Raw genomic sequence first — 21,951 nt, forward strand, 5'->3', positions numbered from 1 at the left:
TATATCCCATCTCAGATAGACTGGGATTGTATTGGGAGTCTGTATGTATTATCACTGTAGAACACAGAGAAAAGAAAACAAATGCTGTTTTAAAAAGAAAAGAATTTTTCTCCTAGTACATCCAGATAATCAAAACTATGCAAGTTATAATTAAATGTTGTAGCCTACATTTTTACTTGTGGACCTTCAAGCTCCCAGTTATTGCAAAATGGAGGCTTTGCCACTGAGCTGGTGCAGTAAAAAATTCAATTAGATCTGAGTAATACAGTAAATAATAATAGTTGCATGTGTTCTAGAATTACATCTTTTTGGATTATGCTACTACCAGTGCTGCTTTATTAACACTCCTATGCAATGAAAGAAAATCATATAAATGAAGACTTTCAGGTACTTGACCAGTAAGCAGTACACTGAGAGTAACTAAATTATGTAATACTTTGTGCATCTGAGATCTAAAAACACATGTGGTCACCCTTCATCTTGTCTTTAAATTGCAAGCCTTCTATTCTTATTCTCTCTCCTCATGTGTCGTTACTCTGTTTTTTATTGTAGGTGGTATTGTTCTGATAATAATCTTATTAAAGTTGTCTGCTTTTATTACAATTAGTTTACTGCAATTTTATCAAATTGGAGTGTGAATAGAAATATAATTAAAAATTTATACAATCATATCAGTAGAGTTCTGGGCAGCTCAGGATAGTCACAACACCCAAAAGCAAGATCTGCCCATTACATTGCTCTTAGTGCAGCATTTAAAATGAAGACTGAAAACCCACTGTTTTTACAGTCCGTACTGTCTAGCAAATCTTCTTGTGGTGAAAAAAGGAAATTTGTCAGAGGATCCACAGAGTTTTAATTGATACAGGTTAAAGAGCAAACAGTTTTAAGGAGGTGATCAATGGCATGTTGTTAACATACATATGCAACAGAGAAGAAAGTAATTTAAATGACTATTATGTGTCACATCCTGCTTTTGGTATTTTTAGGTTATTTTTTTTTAACTTAAGAAAAGCATCAAGTTGCTTGTATCTGAGGGCTTTGTTTCCTTTTCCATCTTCTTTCCCTCTTCAGTCACTTTTGTGCCATCTGCCACCAAACTCTTGAAGACAAGTGCCATACATTCTCTAGAATGTAATAACACCAAAAGACAACAGGTATATAACAGAATTGATCCTGCCTGGATCAAATATACAATTCCTGCTGACTTTGAAAGGGGATATATAATATTCACAAAAATGAGATTCCAATATGTAGAAGTGAAAACCTTGTTTTCAATGATGTTGGGGGCTTTACCACTGATTCTGGTGGGGTCGGGATTTCACTGAGTGTCTGTGGGGCCACGCACTGTGGAGTACTGGACACACACAACTTCAACTGCAATAAATTCCAGCTGTTCTAGTTTTCAGCATGTCCAAGGAGAATAATGCAAGGGCATCATATGTTCCTCTCACGATCCAGTCAGAAAATCCAACCGACCTGCAGAGGATGAAGTCATATGCCAGGTACAAATGGTACTAAAGGAAATCTACCACTTTCAGTTTCAATAGAAAATCCCTTGTAGCTACTATTATTCCCTGATCTGTACAGGTTTATAAATTATTCATGTTCTTTGTCGTTAATATTTTTAACAAGGAAATTTAGAGCTGGGAAGAAACCGAAAATAAAGCTAAAGCCATTAAGCATGGAAATGCATAGTCAGGACAGCTGTACCCTGCTCTGGGATCATGCTTGTATTTAAATATTCATGTTTTCCTTGTGCATTCTGTAGGGAATCCCAAGAAGAATATGCTGTCTGAAGAACAAGGCATCACTGGAAAATATCATGGAGATAAGAGACAAGAATTTTGCCTGCAGTGAGCAGCTTGAGTAGATTCTAGTTAAAAGAATAAAACATGACATGCAGAAATAAATTGTTGTGAAAACTAACATTTACCACAAAACAAATACAAGGATTAAAATTCAGATTTTAAAAAATAAAATTAAAAAAGGCATCAGAAAACCTCCATTATTTAAAATTTGCTACCTACAAAGAGCAATATTGATTTTAAAGGGAGACCTGTTCTTCAATTTTTAAGTAGCTAGAAATTCTATCAGTGAAACTAGCAATGAGTGCTGCCTTCTCTCTGTATTTTGAGATCATCTGAAGTTAAGTAGATCTGACATTTATTGCTGCAGAGTTTGAGAGCATCACAACAAAGAGCTATATTTTTCCATTGAACTGCCCATTCTGAGAGAAATTTGTAAGGGTTTCTTTGCACCCCAAGTTATGTATAACAAAAACATACGCAGTTTTTATGCATGTCACTAACTATAGACACATTTGGTGGATAGGATAAAAGTTGCAAGCCTGTTCACCCTACAGTCATGGAAGTGCAGCCATTGTCTTTAGAAAAAGCAAGACCACCATCCCCAAAATATAACAAGAATGAAGTCCCTGTATGTATGCTAATAAAGTCATTCAGTAAAATAAGACTACAGAAATCTGCTTCTTGTAGATTTACATTTGTGATTGACATTTAGATAAATCAGTTGAACCAAAACTTCCTAATAAAATTCTCTTAATTAGCCTAAGATATCATTTTCTCTATGCCAAAAGCATACATCTTTGTAGACAGCTCAGGTTCCACAGCTGTTGCAGTGACATTCGTATCTCATGTATGCTACATGGAAGTCTGTAAATTCAACTGCTATCCATTTTTTGGCTTTGAAATCTTAAATAGTATTGGGTTAATCAGCTATTTAATTTCTCTCTCTCTCAATTTTCTGACAGATATTAACAGAGCTTTCTAAAATACCATCTCTGCCTATTTAAATAGATCTGTCCTTAGCTGCACATAAATCACGGTTTCTACTCTACCTATGCTGTTGCTTACTCTGACAGTGTGGGGAATTTTACTTACAGTTTCTGAATTCAATTTCATGTTGTAAAAATACTCATCTCATCTACATTAACCATGAATCCTCAGGTACCTAAGTGAGGACCACAATTTCTATGGTCTGTACCATAAAGAAAGGGGAAAGGAGGCTTCACTGGAGAGTGATGTGCCTCATTGCTTCACCAATCTCATTTAGCTGTTTAAAATCTTCCCTGGGAAAAAGGGTTTTTTTGCTAATGACTGTGTGGAGAACCGTGCCATTGAAAGCTGAGCTAGCAATGTGCCCTTGCAGCAAAGGCAGCCAACAGCATCCTTGGCTCCATTAGGCAAAGCGTTGCCAGTAGGCCGAGAGAGGTGATACTTTCCCTCCACTCCAGTGCTGGTGAGACATATCTGGGTACTGGGTTCAGTCCTGGGCTTGCCAGTACAGGAGAGTCGTGGACATACTGTGGCAAGTCCAGCACTGGGTCACAAAGATCATGAAGGGACTGGAGCATCCCTCATATGAGGAGAGGCTGAGAGAGCTGGGACTGTTCAGCCTGGAGCTCAGGGCTCAGGGAGATCTTATCCACATGTATAAATAGGGAGGGAAAGAAGAAGAGGGAATGATACTCTTCTCAGAAGTGCCTATTGACATGGGGAGAGTCAATGGGTACAAATTGAAAACCAGAAAATTCCATCTGGACACAAGAAAGCACCTTTTACTGTGATGATGGGTAATGGAATGGGTTTCCTAGAAAGATTGTGGAGTCTCCATTTGTGGACATATTAAAACCATGACTGGACACAGTCCTGGGCAACTTGCTCTAGCTGATCCTGCTTGAGCAGAGGGTTGGACTAGCTGAATTCCATAATTCAAGAGGTCCGTCCCATCCCAACCTACATGAAAAAAATTCTGCGAAAGCGGGCTGCACAAAGAGGGTATGAGTATCTACCTTTGTAAGACATGACACTGCATTTTGAAGGTAAGCCTAATTGCCTTTTTTATTGGTTTCCTTTCTTCATATCAGACTGAGATAATATGGGATGGAGATAAAGGGAAGACACTAGATTATAACTAACAGCTATTCATTTGTATGTGAGCCTGGCAGGGAGCCCCCATCTTCTCTGGCAGAAGTCCATTGCAAACATTTCAGCCTTCAGCAGAGGAGAAAGCCAAAATGCTCTGAGCACCCTGCTCAGAAGAATGTTTTTGCCTGTTGGGCCAGAAGAGGAAGCAAGAACTCTTACAAGCTGGGTAAGAACAAGAGTGCAAGAAGAAGGATGTTGAGCTCCTTTGCAAGCCCACGGGTATGCCTAAAGGACACTAAAAAATGACGAAGGATCTAGCATAGAGATAATTAATAACATATATAACTATTTTTATTAATTTTTTCTAGATTTGCATATTTCCTCATGTTAGATACAATGCTGTTGTGCTTATAAACCACTGAAGAATTATTTCTTTCACCTCTGGCACGGTGCCAGGAAGCGCACTGAAGTCCTGCAGCATCCACACGCTGGAACTGAGGAAAGTGAAAGTGCTCGGGTTACTTCAGCAATGCAGGAGCTGAGCATTACCCACAAGTTGGTGTAAGCGGAGCTGCCCGGCCTTACTTCTCTGAGGATATAACAAATAAACAGCTTCAGCCAAAAAGGGTTCTCAATGGCAGTGAGCACAGACATGATGGTGCAGCTTACCTAGGCCAAGGGAAGAACAAGAGCACAAGGGTGTCGTAAAACGAGACCAAAGCTAGGAGCCTGCTAAGTGATGAGGCAGGTGAAGGTTACCCAACCTTTGTCAGCCGTCTTTGGTATAAGCTGACATTTTTCATGACACCTCAGAAAAGAACACAAGTAGCATCAGCAAATTAAGCAAAATAGTTTGAGGTGAATGGAAAAGCTGGGAAACTCTTAAGATCAGTATCTAGGAACACAACAGCATCTAGTGAGTAATAATAAATAATTCACTCCTATGTCAAAAACTTTGAGGATCATATCATTCTTTATTTTCCTTAGAAGCATGAATGCAGGTTTCTGTTTTTTCTTTGTCAGAACAGTGACAGTACCGTATTTTTTTGCATTCAGTGAAGGAAGTGACAGAATTTTCAGCTCAGCTTTATGTAACAGAAGGTTACTTCTCTCACCAATAACATGCACCATATTTACGTTTAAAAAAAAAGTAAAGCATATAAGATAAATAACAACTTTTCTGCAGAAGTACATCCTGTAGTTTTCCACTTTGGAAACAGGACTAGGAAAGAATTGCCAAAGATACCTACTTCTGACAGGGGACTGAGCCATGACAGAGATTTATATCACACTCATTTTCATGCAGAGGATGCCATTTGCATATGAGTTATATCCTTGTCACACAGGAGCAAGGGAGTCAGCATCTAGCTACATCCTCCCTTGTGGAAGATGTTTTGTTGGCCTGTGGCACCTCATCAGCAGACAGAAAAGGGGTGGCATGATAAGAAAAGATCTCATTTCTCCTGTACCCTGCTAAAGCTGTGCAAGAAAAGCAAGGTAGCCTCAGGTTGCACTGGTGCTCTGAATCCTCACTTCACCACCGGTATCTTCCCTTTTCAGCAGAGTACCCAAGCCTTCAGAGACAAAAAGCTCCCTCCACAATCCTGAAGGAATCACTCTTTAAAGTAACCTACAGCTAGCAGGGAGAAGGCAGGCTTACTATTCATGGCAGACACTTTCATATAAAATACTTTCCATACTTTTCCTTCCCCTGCTCCCACTGCAAAACCACAGCCCTCTTCTATTAAAAACTGTGAATCCTACACTTTCATAGCCCAGGAATATCCATTTCAAAACTATGACAAAGGTATGTGAGGAACAGGTCTCAAAAGAAAAAAAGCCACAAATGATCAATGATTGCTATGATTTATGTTCGAGTTGCTTGGATTTTGGATTGGGGCCTGACCAACACAGCAGGTCTGATAATGCCATCCTTATTCATATGGGTAATGCTGTTATGAACAGTCCAGCTCACTACTCAGTGACTAAAGGATTGCCAGACCAGCACTTAAGCAGAAGCAAATATGGCACAGGATTTCCTGGGGATTAATGACTGGCTGGGAGTTGATGATAGCCTGATCCACAGGCAGTCATTAATCTTAATCCTCAGGAAATGATCTGTACCAAGGTCATTATTTCTGTAATAAGATAAAAGCAAACAAAAAATAATGTCATACAGATATTTATAATTTTATTGAATGATGAGGTTTCAACTGTAACATAAAGTTCATATGCCATTAACAAACACCCTATACATTTGCCCATTAGAGTGGCTGAACTCTTATCTCCTTAGAAGCTTTATGCTGAGACCAAGATTTTGAAGAGGGGAAGCCTTCCTTGTATTAGACTGTTAAATCCACAGCACAGCCGCACACCTGCCTGAATGCAAAGTGCCAAACGTCCAGCAACTCCCACTGATCTCAGATGTTACTCATCTGTCAGAGGTGGGTTGAACACTTTGCAAGCCCACTGATTCCGGAGAGTTTACAAGCTGGCTTTCACAAGACAGGCAAAAGCCATGGAAAAACCATATTTGTGTGGAAAGGGAAAAGGAAGGACAAGTTCACAAGTGTTTAATTGTATATCAGGATCGCTCTGTTTATCTACATTTTGTGTAAAATAAAAACTTCTTAAGGTAATTTCTCTTTCATTTCATATTTTATTACTTACAATCCAGAGCATTTTTAAGAGGCTCTCAATTAAAGTAGAGGTTGGTTCTGACTTCACAAATGAATTATTCAGGAGTAAATATGATGAGTTGGTTTTCTATAAATACATTGCATGTTAATGTAACAATAATACTGTGTAGGTCAAGCTGACCTTTAACAGACGCACAGCCTGTTTATACACTCTATACTGCTTATGCTATCAGGACAACTTAGATGGAACTTCTTTTCTGACAGCCTTGCAAAGTCCACACAAGCCAAAGACAGAGCAGTGCCCCCATTTTCCTTGCAATTATTCAAGAGAATGTAACAGCGAACTTTATTATTGACATAAAGAGAAAGAAAAACGGGATCTTCCAGCAGCAGTGCAACAACTAGAAATTTTACTTCTAACGGCAAAATTAGATCTGGAAGCTGTGAAGAGTCAAGCACAAAGCTCCCAGACTTTATGAGTGCTTTTTCAGAGACTGAAAACCCAGTTCATGTGGCTGTGCCAGCTGCACAGGTGCTGCAGTCTGCTTGGGAAGTGCTTTGACTGATGGACCCAGCAGTCCAGAAGGAGAGCAAGCACCGAGGAAGCCATCCTACAGGAAGAGGCTGAAAGAAAGTGGGTGCAGATGAGTAAGATGCGTTGTGAGAAAAGGCAAAGGAAGAAAATGGTAGCAAAATGGGGACAGAGGAATTAAGAGATGGAGGACAGAAGTAGTATGCCCAAGTGCAGGGGGTGCCAGAGTACCTGTGTATGTGTCAGCTTTGATTTACTCATTTCACACTTTTTTTCCTTTGAGAATGGCACTTTGCAATATTCTCATATATCATTCTTTTGCCGCAAATCCAACAAATACGGCTAATGACGCAATGTTTTTGACCTATTGATCTAAGTCATCATCTGGCACAAATACTGAGGGGATCTAAGCTGACTAAAATGGGATAGAAAAATGCTCAGAACCTCTTTCTGCTATTCCTTTGAGTCTGATCCATACTCGCATTAAATGATTTGGAATAAATCCTTTGACCTCACAGGTTGTGCACCAGGCCCATCGTCTTTCATTACATGAGTGCAACAGAGCAAAGTTCCTTTGCTTACACAAAACTGAAAACTAACACAAATCACTCATTTATTTCTTCATTATGTCTGGGTTTTTGGGGGTTTTTTTTGTAGTAGGAAAGGGCATATGAAATGGAGAAAGCCATGTGGGCCAGAGAAGGCATCAGGCAATCCTCTACATTTCTACATCCACCCAAATGATGGGTTTATAGAGCGAAGGACTGCACTTCTCATATGCTTCTCATAAATACTACCGCTGCTTTTAATTCTTAATAATGAAATGCTATTAGATTAAAAAATTACTTAGCCAGATTGGTAAAGGTCTGTTAAAGTAAACATGATGCACTAGTTGATTGTTCAATGTTCATTATACACAGGAAGATTACAGCAGAAGAACATGGTGAGAGTTTTGTAGGTAAAATTCATACAGAGCCAAACAGATAATCAATATCGTATACAGCAAGTACCTATATCTGTTATCACACATATTTTTTAACTGAACGTAAGATTCAATTACAATACCATCCAGATTTGTTAACTAGAATTACCTACCTTGGCCAGTCATAGTATTTACATCAAACTAAAATACCTTTTCTTTTACGGAGGTTTGTAGAATTATCTGAATACAGAATAATGAACATGTACACTTAAAAGCTCAAAATCTCATGACACAACATGAGTGTTCAGTGGAGATACCCAATACTCCCTGTGTCTGCCTTCCAAAATGCTTGCAGAGCAAAAGATCTTGAAAGTCAAGTCTGCCTACCAGTGAGGTGGTGTGTGACAGAAAAGTGGGTGGCTTTTTTTCACGTTTCTCCTACACATCTGGGCATATTTGTAAAAAACTAAAAACCAGAGTGCCGCATGCAAAAATATTTATTGCCACTCCTACAGTGGCACTTTCATGTTCTAATTAGAATTTGAATTTTGTGAAGTTAGTGGAAATTTGAAATATTATCTCCTTTGAAGTTAACACTAATTTAGATGTCTACACATACATGGCTATTTTCCAGTGTGTTCTTGGCCAGTTCGTCCTGAAAGTTGTGCATTAAAATACAATATTTACTGCAAATGTAGGTAGATTTTTTTCCCTTTCTAATTTTTATCTCGGTGTGTCACTTTTAATGAAACATACAGGTGGTGACTGCCTTGCACTTATTTAAAGACCACCAGACCTTTATATTCCATTTTTTAAAGAATACTAATTCCAGGACAAATATAAGAGTTTGGAGAGGAAAAAAAAAACCCCAAACCAACATGCAAACAGTGATGTAATATGAACAAAGAAACCCTGAAGAAAATTTTACTGGAATAATTTCAATAAGATTTATCCATTGCAACCATCTCTATCAATCCACATCTATCTCAAGTGTTTTACTGACATAATGAAGAACAGCACCAAGTTACCTGATAAACTTAATTACAATACCTGATTTTCAAAAGTGCTGGGCTTCTCTGTCTCCCCAGATGGATTTCAGATTTCAAAACCCTTTTTTCCTGCACTGTCATGAAGGGGGAACCCTCTGAATCACACTGCATGGTGCAAGCTTGCTACAGGGGAAAAGTAGTGAGAAAAGGTCTGAACGTTGAACAAGTTATGTCTAGGAAACAAGTGAAATGAGCTTAAGCAATGGAAAAATACCTGAGAGCAGGCCTTATTTGTGAATCTTTGTTAAGTTCAAATTGAACTCCTGTCATAATTTCTAGGTTTCATGTGGTCTTCAATCTGTCGTAAAGGTTCTGTCCCTGCTAATGAGCTCTTCCTAACCTGCTTCTGTTCTCATTTTTTAAAAAAAGATTTAATGAAGTCTTAGATTGGATATTAGGAAAAATTTCTTCACCAAAAGCGTTATCAACCATTGGAACAGGCTGCCCAGGGAAGTGGCTGAGTCACCATCCCTGCAGGTATTTAAAAGATGCGTAGATGTAGTGCTCAGGGACATGGTTTAGTGGTGGACTTGGCAGTACTAGGTTAATGGTTGACTTGATGATGTTATAGGTCTTTCCCAACCAAAATGATTCTATGATTCACTGCTTGAGATGATTGTTATTTTTGTTTGTTAGCACTATTTGAGACACCACAGATGCATCCGCAGCCCAGGAGCTTTGCTTTAAGGAAAAAGAGGAGTGCAAAGGATTGTAGTGAAATACTATATTTTTTCATTAAAAAGTGAAAAATTGGGATTGGAAATCTTGTCTTCTAGCAGAGTGAAAAGTCTGGCTACCAGAAAAGATGAGACTTACTGGGAGCAGCAGTTAGAAACCCTGCTCACCTGCTGTAGTGATGCAAATAAAGGAAGCCAAACGTATAACTGGAATAAATGTCTTGTGTCCTTTTAGAGCATTGAATGGGAATAGATTGGGCATAGTCTGTTGATGACTCCACTCTAACAGGCAACAGACTTTGGCAGTGAATAGTGCAGCATTAACCAAAGAGAGAAATGATGTGAATCATGATCAGAGTAGAAATAATGGTGTGGAGATTGCAAGGGCTAAAATTGCCCTTGTGTTGACAAAATGAGTGTCAGCTTCAGCTTTTGCAGAGGGAAATGGAAAAGCAGATTTGCTTTGTCCAAGAGATACAGAGCAATTTAAAAAGCTGTATGCAATGTTGCAATGAGAAACATAAAGGAACTTAAATTAAAGGAAGTGCGACATACACTTTTTGATCACTGAAGTTTGGAAGGTCTCACTGTCAGTAATATCTTAGGTCTCTTTAGTCCTTCATAATTACTTCACAAGTGCTATTTCTCAAGACATTTATTACCACAGCAAGAAAAGTCCTACAGACACACATTCACCAAACACCTGTCTGTCTATTTTTTTTTTTTTTGGGAAGTCTACCAGAAGCTGAGATTCAAATCACCACACAATTACAAAGCAATTACGGTTTTCCTGCCAACTTCTCAAACCAAAGCAACCATGGTCCTCCTGCTAACTTCTCAAATAAAAAAATATTATGCCACAGTTGGATAAAGCAAGCAAACTGTTAACATGCATGTAACACAGAGGGGTTTGTTGCATTGTTTCTTACGTCAGTGTTAAGTCACCCAAAGTCAAACCAGCATAGTCTCATTCTTTTCCGTGTTCCATATGACAAATTACTTGCCATTTTTGGCTTTTTCTTTTCTGATGTAATAAAATAAAAACCAGGAAAGAAAACAAAAAACCCTGTACAAAAGTACAAGGGGATAGAGTTTTTGTAACTTTTAAATTGCTGCTGAAGCCAGAGCAAAGCGAAACAGTAATTATAATACACATCAGCCAAGTGATCAGTTTTAGTAACACAATGAACACATTTTTCTAAGTTGCAAGTCTTGTTGGGAGTATGCATACCATGCCATAAGAGTGAAAAACTCTTAGAAAATTCAGACACATTCAGAAAAGACTGGTGAAAGCAACAGAAGTGCAAAAAAATAGTTTCGTGAAGAGAAGGGAAAAGGAAAGTATTTGTTTGCTTTTGTAACAGAAAACCGAAAAAATTAATTGGAATACCTTCAGCAAGTGGGTCAAGTGTGTGAATCATGAGCTGGAAGATACTGTTCCTCATTAGACTGTTGTGTAGAGATGCAGAGCTTCCTCCTCGCTGGAGCCGTGGCTTGGTCTAGGTGGAAAAATAAGGGAAAGATTTCAGGGTTTTTTGTTGTTTGCATGGAAATGCATCTGAAACACTCTGAATCGATCTCATATCTCACTACACAGTGAAACATTTTCAACCATCACTTATAGCAGATTATATTAAACTATACATTGTATTAAACATTGCCATATGTATAGACAATTCCTCTGGAGGGCATGGATAATCAGATTAGTCATTAGTCTCCCAAGGCTCAGGAAAAGAGCAGGGAAAAAAGAATCCACCTCTGTGAAAACTCTTAGAATGTTAAGAAAATAAAAACCTCCCAATTTGTTTCTTTGTAGAACCTTGTGGTTAAATCCCTGAAGTAATTTCTAATTTTTATTACCTTAGTACATTGCAAATACACATATTATCAAAACTACAGAGAAAAAGGGCAGAAAATACCCTTTTTTAATGGCAAAACCCTAAAGCTTGGTCAAAACATACTTCTTGCTTTGGTTCAATCCATTAAGTACCAATTGCAAAACAGATTGTGAGTGTGGTAAGGCAGTGCAGACACCTACAGCAATGGAGCTAACATACAAGCATCTTTTACGTGCTTCTGAAGAAATCTAAAACATATTCTGAGGTTCTTTTCCCCATGCCATTGTCTAGTACAATAATCAACACACTTAATATATCCCATACAGTAAGACTGCTTTGTGGATGGCTGGCTGCTTGTTTCGATAAAAAGGATAATCAAAGCCAACAGACTGCTGACTAATAAGACCCTGAAATCCAATTATAGGCAAAAAACAACCCTAAAGAAAATAGTATTTTGCAATAATACATGGAACATGGATTAATCTTTGGTGCCATACAAATACTAAATGAAAAATGATAGAAACTGAACAAGAAAATTAATTCACCGCTTTATCTTTGGAAATAAATTATTGAAAGTCTACAGCAGCATGGGGGGGAAAAGAAATCCCAGTAATTTAGAAAAAAGCTGAAGTGTGCCAAACCAAAGCAAGCTTTTCTCACCACCCTCCTGAGAAATAAATGCTCAGACACATACTAATTGCTGCCTACCGTCAGTGTTTGGTCATCCTTGTCGCCAGCATTAGGTGACTGCAGGAATGGGAAAAAGAGCAAAAAGAAGTGTCAGATGGAGCATGCATAAAATGGAAAGGCAGTAAAACACCACAGATGTTTGATCCTATGAATGCTGTTGTGATAGGTTTTTGAACCTCTTGAATTAAAGCATCCTAGTGATCAAGTAAATCAAAGTAAATTCACACTGCAATGTTGCAGGAGTCCTTCATTCTTCTCAGTTTCTTGGACAGGAACTGTTGTCATTTGAAGGCCTGGCACACAGCAGTTGGGCTTCAGATCATGATGTTCACATCCTACAAATTACGCAGGGAGGCAAACTCCCTGTACGTCAACCAGTTTGAGTGAGAACTGAAAAACTGCAACTGATAAGAATCTCAGGAATGACCAACTGTTCAATGAAAAGCCTAAAAAGGAGTAACATTACCTTGGTATTTTGCAGGAAGGGACTAGGCAAGGAAATGAAAAAAAAAAGGTGTTTCAGCTTAATCAATCCCAGCAAATGGCCATTTAGCCCAAAAGGGCAGCTCTAGTTATGGGCAGGCAACATGGCACATACTGCTCTGCCATGAAGGCAAATGAAACTCTCAATGGATTTAAAAGGCAATTAATGCTTTCAGGTAAGTGACGTATCCTGGAGATGATTTTTGATTCCAACATCCTATTTCTAGGACAACTGCAGCAGAGTACGTCACCAGGAGACTTCTGGGGGAGTGTCTCCTGAAGTGCTTCTTTGTACTGAAAACAAGAAAATGTACAATTTTTTATCTGATTTGTAGTCCCAAGTTTTGCTTGTCTCTTTAATAGAATTAACGTTTGTGTTAAACAGGAACCCTGAACTTTTGTCATGGAATATGTTTCCATGACATCTCGAGAGTTCTGTGATCAAAGTCGTGTTATTTTTCTAGTCATTCCACTTAACCTGAGGAAGGAAAGTTAACACCAGAATACATGAAATATGAAACTCCAGTCATCAAGTACTAATTAAAATAGGACACTGTGATCTCCAGCTGTCTCACATTCATCCTTATTTGATCATAACCCCTTTCCCACAAGCTGGCATATAAATAATTTCCTCCGTCTCAAGGCTCTTGTTCGGTGCATTACATAGAAAACAAATTATGTCACAACTGTTCTATGGAAACTTGAAGGTTAAGTGGAAGGCAAGCAGTTATGAGCAAACACTGATACCAGAGCAGATCCTTTCTGTTCCATAATAAGTAAAAGAATAACTGGAATTGAACTCTTTGTCAAAAATGTAACACCCCCCCAGCTGTGAATATTAAATTGAAGAAGAGATAATGAGGCAATGAAAATATATTTGTTCTGATAAAGGAACTAGCAGTTACCTCTGAAATTAGACTGCCCTTGCATGAGAAATGGTTAGGGGGAAAAAAAAAAAGTTTTATGCCTCTATTGCAGACAACCATCACAGAAAGAACTTTTAATGGAGTGGAAAGAAAAAGAAAATACAAAATGACAAAAAATGTTATTAAAACAGTGGATGCATCTTATAAAATTTTTGTATAGTGTGTGTATATATATATAGTATACATACGCACGCTCTTTTTAGATACAAATACACACACATACTTGCCAATGATTTATTTAAGCATACTTTGAAGAACCTTCATGGGAGGGAAAATTTATCTTACAGCAAAATTTGCAAGAAAGCAAAAAGGACAAGCCAGGCAAAGTTCTTCTTGTCTCCAAAGAAGCAATTTAGGACAGTCAAGTGCTAAAGGTCAGTGTGCACAGTTACAGAAGGAAAGTTTGTGACATGTGGATGAGTGTTCAGAAATGGAACTTTAATGAAAGTTTAAAAAAAGTATTATTTAGGTCTTAGAACTTCTGAAGATAGGAAATTTGTTTCTTAATTTTAATATTGAAAGACATGAGAACATATAATTGATAAATCTGAGTAATTTGTCATGTTCTACCTAACAAAGGGCTGAAGAATGTCACCTTTCTTACAGCCAAGACGAGTTGGGACCACTCAGCATGCCTCAAAAATACTGGGTATGCTCTAGGTTTAATATGAGGGCATTCCTAAAAAAAATAAATAATGTTGAAGGAAACACGGTCATGTACTTGAAACGGAATGGGATGAAGCTGCATGAATATATAAAGCCAACTAGATGATAATGTGTACCATATAATTTAATTTGTAAAAGATAATTATGTTATAAAGAGAAAGAATAATGAAATGCATTTTGCATATACGGGAAGGAAATAACAGAAAAGTGAAAGACACATCCACAATAATTTAATTCTTCATCAGTACAGAATGGGATATAAAACCATGAAACAGATTTTTTTAAATTGCTTTTTCCACACATGATTAGTAACACAATTGATTCTGAGCTTAACTTGCCAGTGAAGTTACATCCTAGAAGAACTGTGCAAGACTGGAATATAAACAGAATTTTAAGTAAGAAATGCCTCCACAGTTTTAAATACAGGAATGTAAACAATGGTTTGACATTTTGGTGATACTAAATACTTATAATGCCTGGATTATCTCCTGGATTAACAATAATAACACCTTAAAGTAGTGTTTTAAACTATGGCAGTGAAAAATTCAGTTGTGGTGGTGGTGTTTACATCAGGTATTTGATGGCATTTTGTCTCCGTTAGGATGGCAAATTAAACTACTTCCCTATTGTTTACAGTGAGTTTTGCATTTACATGTTTGTTGCTATGTAATTTGAGTATCACACACTGCATGGCAAAGTATTCTCATGTATTATTTTTCCCTTGTCAAAACATCAATATTCACACATTTTGTACAACCTCTTAACTTAAGACAACACTTATAAACTGGTCCAAGGCTAAAACGGTTGTGTTTGTCTGCACTGGGAGTGAATGCTATATTTTTGGACATAGAAGTGATTTCTTTAAAGAAAAGACACATTTTCTGTAAATATAAGTTTGCCCTTAAATCATGCAACCATTGCATATTTGTTCCCTCAGGATCAGAAAGAGATGGAAATTCCACGTCATCTGTGCATTACATATATTTCTGAAGGAATTACTAGTAAAAAAATTATCTTTTGCAATTACAAGTTACAATTTCTTTAAAACCATGAATTTATTATAGTTCTGCAAAATGAAAGCAACGCATTCCAGTATACCATTATTCAAAAGTATCTGGGACACAATCCCCTATTATGTTTTTACCAGAATTATAAAAAGATTAACAATGAGACAGTTAATTACTTTTTTTAAAGTATTCACCAAAATATTTGTTAGTTGTTCTGTATGCCATGGCAGTAAGTAGGAGTTTGTCCATCCTCCTGCCTGTATCAGTGGTCATGTATTCAAGATTGCTCCACCTGTGCTAAAAGTCTTAAAACATTTTATTTCTGGAAGAATTAAAAGAAAAGTCTACTTGCTATGAAGAAATGGTCTGTGGTATCCTTTTCACACATCTCTCTTTCTCAGTGACGTACATCCATTATTGATTAAGTCTGACATCTTCCTTGCCTTGTTTGGGAATGTGTGTTCTTAAGAAACAGGTTCCTGAAGTAATTCATGCAGGAGATGATGCCTCACTAACTACGTTGTGAATCTCGTCATGGTTTCCTTTAAAGTAAAGGGCATCATGACAGTAAAACGAAGAGCAGAATCTATAAAAAGCTCTAGGTATTTGATACAGAATATCTTTGTTAATACAAGATGGCTAGTAACTTGAATCATCTATTAGATTGCGTATTCCAAAACCAGAATCAGAGAGCTGACTGCCTGCAGCTCTAGGAGTTGCTTCTCTAGTTGAAGTTTCCATCTTACAGGTTCAATAACTTGAAACAACTGGTGAACTGGACTTCCAACCCCCTTCTCCTAACATGAGAAAAGCAGGCTGTCAAACAACTGTAGGTAAAAATGTAACTGTATTTCAACACCCTCTCTACAGTGTGGGTTCACATCTCTTTCCTGCTTGCTAAATCTTTTCCAACTACAATAACTAAAAAAACTATTATTTTGTTTTTAATCAGCTTTTATGAGAATAATGGAAGTTCATGATGTTTGGTGGCTGGCAGTGCTGAATGCAATATGGTGTCTCTAATTATTGTAGAATATGAGCCCAGATAGGGTTTTGCTGAATTGCCTCAAGATTTATAGTGAAGGACTTCTGCTACTCTCTCTAATGCCTGTTTTCAAAATCTGCACCTGGATTTTGCAATTTTACACCTATCAGTGAGTAACTGTCAGTCCGGAAGTAAATTACAAGTGATAGTTTTCTTGGCACACAGGGCTCTCTAATCTTTGCAAGACACTTAGGCTAAAAGTCTGTTGTTTTTTTGTTAGGCTGAACTGCAGGAAAATGAGATACATTTCAAAGGGTAGCCACTGAAGTCAATCTAGTTAACTTAAGAGGGTCTAGATAATTTCTAAAAATCAGTATCCTAAGGAGTGCTAGTAACGTACTTGGAGTAGAACTGTTCTGCATTTATTTGAAATTATATGATAAGCTAGGTTAATGCATGACTAAAATCCAAAGCGACAAAATCAGCTAGACATATTTCAGAAATAAGCCTAGTAAGCTCAGTGAAGAACCAAAAAAATTAAGATATTATTTTATCTAGTTCTCTTAATACGTACATCTTTGGATTGTACCAAATTAGAATCCCTTAGACCTCCTTTCTGTGAATATCCCAAAACAATCCCATGTCATAACACTTGTCTACTCAATGGGTAGGCTTTATATGGTTGGCAGGAAGCATGTCCTAGTGGTGCCGATATCCTTAAACTAAAATTCTTCTAGATATCCATGGAAATAAAACTTGACCATCACCACCACAACCTATGGAAGCTCTGACAGGTGCCGCAATGGGGCCAGAACAGCTTCCTAACTGAAAGTGACGCATCTCATTACCCCACTATCTAGATTCATTACGTAGAAAGTCTGCAAGTGGCTGTAAGGGCATATTTCCATACTTAAGGTATAGTAAACTGATGGTAAGGATTTTAACTTACATATTACTGCCTAGGAGATCATCACCTGAATCTAGACTGTGAACTAACACTGAGTACAGAACCTTGGATCTTATCTAAAACAGAGGAGGAAAAGCTTTAGTAAGCACACTGTAAGAAAAAGAAACTAATATTCCCTTTCAGTTTGCCTGTCTTCTTCCTTCTTTTCACCTTTCTCTTTCCTAAAAGTAAAGTAAAACAGGGAGTTCTACCTAAAGAAGCAGACTTCTGTATTGTTGAAGAAAATAGATATGATTCACAAGAACCATATCCAAAATTAAATTGAGACTGTAAGCTCGCTTTACTCATCAAAATGAAGAATCCATTAAATTAAGCTTGAACTTTCAAAGACATCGAACTGGACCATCAAATTGGGATACTTGGCTGCATTTACAACTGCTTGTTTACAGACGCCTAGTGTAAAAGTTGTAGCCTTGAGCAAAGCAGAATGGCTTTGTTCATTCAGATCTGTTGCCTCTTTTATGCCAGTCTGTTCATGCAATTACCCAATGTGCATACACATAGTGAATCCTCATAAATGTTCAGAAGAGATGCATCTTAGCTGGTTCGAGCAGTGACAAGTGGCTGGTTTAAGGTAACAGTTGCTAAATCACATGCTAATGTTAGGCCAAGTGATTTAATTCCAGACTTTTATGCACACTATTATATGAAATAGGACTCTTCCAGTCAGCCTGTAGGACCAACGATACAATATTTAGTTATTCAACATGTGTAAGGAAGTCAGAGTCTGCCCCGTGTCTCCCACCTTCTCTGAACTTGCTTAAAGTCAGGTATCTTTGGCTTAGGACAGCAATGTAATAGCTCAGGCTTAAAGACTTGATGAGTTTTTAATCACCTTAGTGTCAGAAGTAATTATGGATTTTAAGTTGTCCTCTTATCCTCATTTCAAGACTTGTCAATGAAATCACCTTTTGCTATGTTTTAAATTACATAAATTAGCACCACAGCTCTGTATGTCTATGTAACTTTCAGGGAGACAAAAGAATCTTTAAAAACAAAAACTCAAAACCTAAAACTAGGTACTTAACAGCAGTCATTAGATACTCATGTATGCAAAACATTTGTTCAGAAGTGACAGGTTAAGTACTTCAGTATGGATTTATGTGGCTAGCTTTAAAATACCTGAATCTAAAGTGTTTAATATGCTGCTACTTCATCAACAATATTACATGGGAAAGCATTTGTGACTATTCTGAAATTAAGTTCTTAAAATTTAAAAAATGTCTGAATTAAAATCACCCATGAAACAAGCTGCAAATTCTGGGCAGGGGATTGGGAATTTTAAGTTCTCAAAATTTAAAAATGCTCTGAATTAAAATCACCCATGAAACAAGCTGCAAATTCTGGGCTGGGGATTGGGAAGGTTTTCAGCTGAACTCCAACTGCACCATAGAGACTACTGACAGAAGATGCCTGCTCTTCATATCTTACAAGTCAATCAAACATGAATGGCTTAGTAAGAAGCCAGCAAAAAGGCATTTCCTAGGACTTCAGCTTACTTAAATACACAAAGGATCTGCTACAGATTATGGAGGTTTTAGAGTTTGCCTTAAAAGTGGTCACAGTAATTCCCAGAAAGAAAAGTGATTGACAAATCTTAGTACTTGCTGATGCTACGCCAATTTGCAACTACCAAATAAATCTCATTGCAGTAAGTTGGCTGCGCATTGCAGAGGATTCATCACAAGGGTGAAAAGGCTGCAGTTTCACTGCCTTTCTGCCTCCAACGCCCTGGAGATTCTGAAGGACGTGGGCAGCTCTGGCTGCAGAGAAGAACCCAGCCTGCACAGCCTGCAGGGAAGAACCGCTGAATCAGTGCATCCTCAACTGCCCTGGTCACATTCCCTTTCCACAAAGCTCTGCTCACTTCTCTGTCTTATTTCACACCTGCTTTTCCCCTTCAAGTGACTTTTTGTCACCAGGATCTCTGCCAACTTTATTGTCAGCTGGCAGAAACTCATGCCAGATCTAGCTCTTAGGATAGCGACTGCAAGAAGAATGTAATCAAATGTGAGAGGGGCAGATAAAATAATGAATGATATTGAGAAAGCCAGCTAAGCATTGCTAATACTCAATATTTCACACAGTGTCAGAAGGAGACAGAGAAGAGAAGGTAGAATGTTGTCCCTTAACTGAGACAAAGGGAAAGCCCTGGCATGCTGTATCTATCCCGTGCGACTATGGTTTCCATGAAACGGTAATAACATTTAAAATGGTTTACCTCACACATTTTAAAACAGAGGGAGCAGGGAGAAAGGAAAGCATCACCAAAACAATTAGGATGATGCTTAAGGTACAAATGTTTCAAATAACTGTGCTTCAAAATGTAAAATCCTCATTCACTCAGAGCACACCACCAGCTCTAGGCTGCAGGACTCTGGGTGTCAGTTTTAACCTAGCCTAATAAGGAAAATCTAGGAGTTGGCTTCCATTCCTTCATTTCCCCACCCATCTGTAAACCAGGAATACAGACACTGTAAAGAATGTTCTGATTAAGAGGGCTGATTAGGGTCAGGTTACTGGATATTACTGCCTTCTCTTCAGCAATTAACTGTGCTCTTTGGGTTTTTCATCTTTTATTGAGCACAACATACATGTTCATTGCAATAAGCTACAAAGCAGAACTTCTCTGAGAGCGGCATCTCCAATAGCTACCGTTAAAGTATCAAAATATACCTCTTCCAAAGTTTTGTTAGCTAACAAATATCAAAGATTTTTGGTTGTGTTTTTTTTTCTTTTTTGACTACTTATGTCTTTAACAAGTCTGAGACTATGGGTTTATAAGATTATATGACAACCAATGCAATCGAAGCACACAAAACACTTGTAATTTTTACATCCAATAGGATTTTAGACTGATTCTTGAACATTTTAAAAGGAAAACCAATTAAAATATGTTGGTTTCCTTATTTTATTCACCCACTAACTGGATTATATTACACTTTCTCAGTTTTAAAATGGGAAACTAGACATTAAGTCTGAGGTAAAACAAAGTATCACTAAAAGCAAATACCTTAATTTTGCATATCTGACTCAACAGTATTTCAGGCTCAGTCTTTATAACTGACATTGAATACCATCTGCCTCCATATTCATCCTTCAAATAACCATTTTCAGCTATTTTCACTACTGCCTCTTAGGTCTCTCTGATCACCTGAAACATGAAAATGCCATCTAAGGGTTTGTCTTATACCTGACAAGGGTGTAAGAAATGGTAGGGAGAAAAACTGTTAAGAAGGAATAAAAAAGAAATTTTGCAGAACAACCTGCAGGTAATACACTAGCACTCTACTGCCAGCGAGCCTGATAGAGCTGTGGACAGAAAAGCAAGTCTAAATTTCCAAACTTCATCTACAACCATAAAGCAAAACATATTGTTTTCTTCACTTTAGGGGAAGAAAAAAAGGACCACATCAGCTTTTGTCTCACTCTGATTCCTCCTGCCTTTTACCTAGTTTTCTACAATGTTCTGCTTTGCATTAAGATGAAAGAGATCATCTGTGGCTCTGAAATCAAGAGCATTCCCGTATGCTGGGATTCTGGAGACCACCGGGCATAAGTTCTGGGGAATCTGCAGCATGCACATGCCAGGTTACTTTTAACTCCTTTGGAGCCAAGAGATGAAACTGAGGCAGAATGACCTGAATGGCACTGTTTCTAAATGCAGAGTTACAAGATTAAGAACTTAAATCAGACTTCCCCCATTTTGGCTCTCAGTGTTTGGAGACCTCATTTGGGGAATTATGTCCTACATGGCATAGCAAAGGATAGACAGAAAATCTTTGTGCTCACCTTCATTCATCAGTCTGCTATTTCACACTGCCTTTCATATTATTGGCGTCTGCAGCAATGAACCAGGTGCCTGCAGGTAACCCATTGCCACACATAATACAGAAGCAGTGGCTCTGTTGCTTTCCTCTGCAAAGCCTGGCCCTTCCAGAACAGCTCCCTAATATTCAAGGTAAACCTACAGCTCCAAGGAGAATTCCTACTGTGAACAAAGAGAATAAGGCATTAGTGGAAACAGATGCTCTGGAGTTAGGGAGGGCTGAATCACTGAAGGGTGTAGTAGGAGACCATAGCAACAAGAAAGCATGAGAGAGTTCATGGTGAAGTGGTGAGGGTGGCAGCCTGAGCAGCTAGTGGCCCTAGCTCAGGCTCATATCTGCCTTCCACTGCTCCTTCCCCTTTAGAGCCTAGGACAAAAGCATTTTTTTACCTCCAAGCTGCCATGTGAGATTCATTGCAAATCATGAGATGCCTCAGAGACTTTTGCTGTAATATGTTATTTTGGACACCAGCAAAAATCACAATCTGCAAGGTCTTTTAATTAGAAAGAGAAACTCACAGTAATTCCATCCAGCTTTTATGTAATCCCATTCCACTACAGAAAAGTCTGATTTCTCTAAGGACTGGAGGAGTCACAAGCAGGAGAGCATGCCATTACCCACAGCTGTAAGCCTCCTTTCAGCCAACAGTTGCTCCCCAAATGCTCGGTCTGCCTCTATCTTTTCCTCTCATGATTGTTCTCCCAGAACCTGTGCTTCTTTCATCATATCTTGGACTTTCCTGCTGCCTTTTTTCCTCCTATCTCGTTGGCAGGCACATCACACAACGCCCATGGAAACTCAGTCCACCATGAACACCTCTGTTCCAGGGACCAGCACACTTCTTTATCTGAGA

The 21,951-nt window shown here is 38.2% G+C and overlaps 1 protein-coding gene across 6 annotated transcripts in view; it reads right to left on the minus strand.

Moving 5' to 3' along the window:
• The window catches only part of SLC24A2 (solute carrier family 24 member 2), a 122,009-nt gene that overhangs the window by 50,811 nt on the left and 49,247 nt on the right, over nucleotides 1–21,951 (minus strand). For all 6 annotated transcript variants that reach the window (XM_054809397.1, XM_054809394.1, XM_054809396.1 and 3 more), the window contains exons 3-4: nucleotides 12,253–12,291; nucleotides 11,097–11,205 (exon numbers count right to left, since the gene is read on the minus strand). In XM_054809397.1, the coding sequence (XP_054665372.1) occupies nucleotides 11,097–11,205; nucleotides 12,253–12,291 (148 nt within the window). The remainder of the gene's footprint in view (nucleotides 1–11,096; nucleotides 11,206–12,252; nucleotides 12,292–21,951) is intronic.

This window comes from Grus americana, chromosome Z, assembly GCF_028858705.1.
Source record: "Grus americana isolate bGruAme1 chromosome Z, bGruAme1.mat, whole genome shotgun sequence".
Classification (NCBI taxonomy): domain Eukaryota; kingdom Metazoa; phylum Chordata; class Aves; order Gruiformes; family Gruidae; genus Grus; species Grus americana.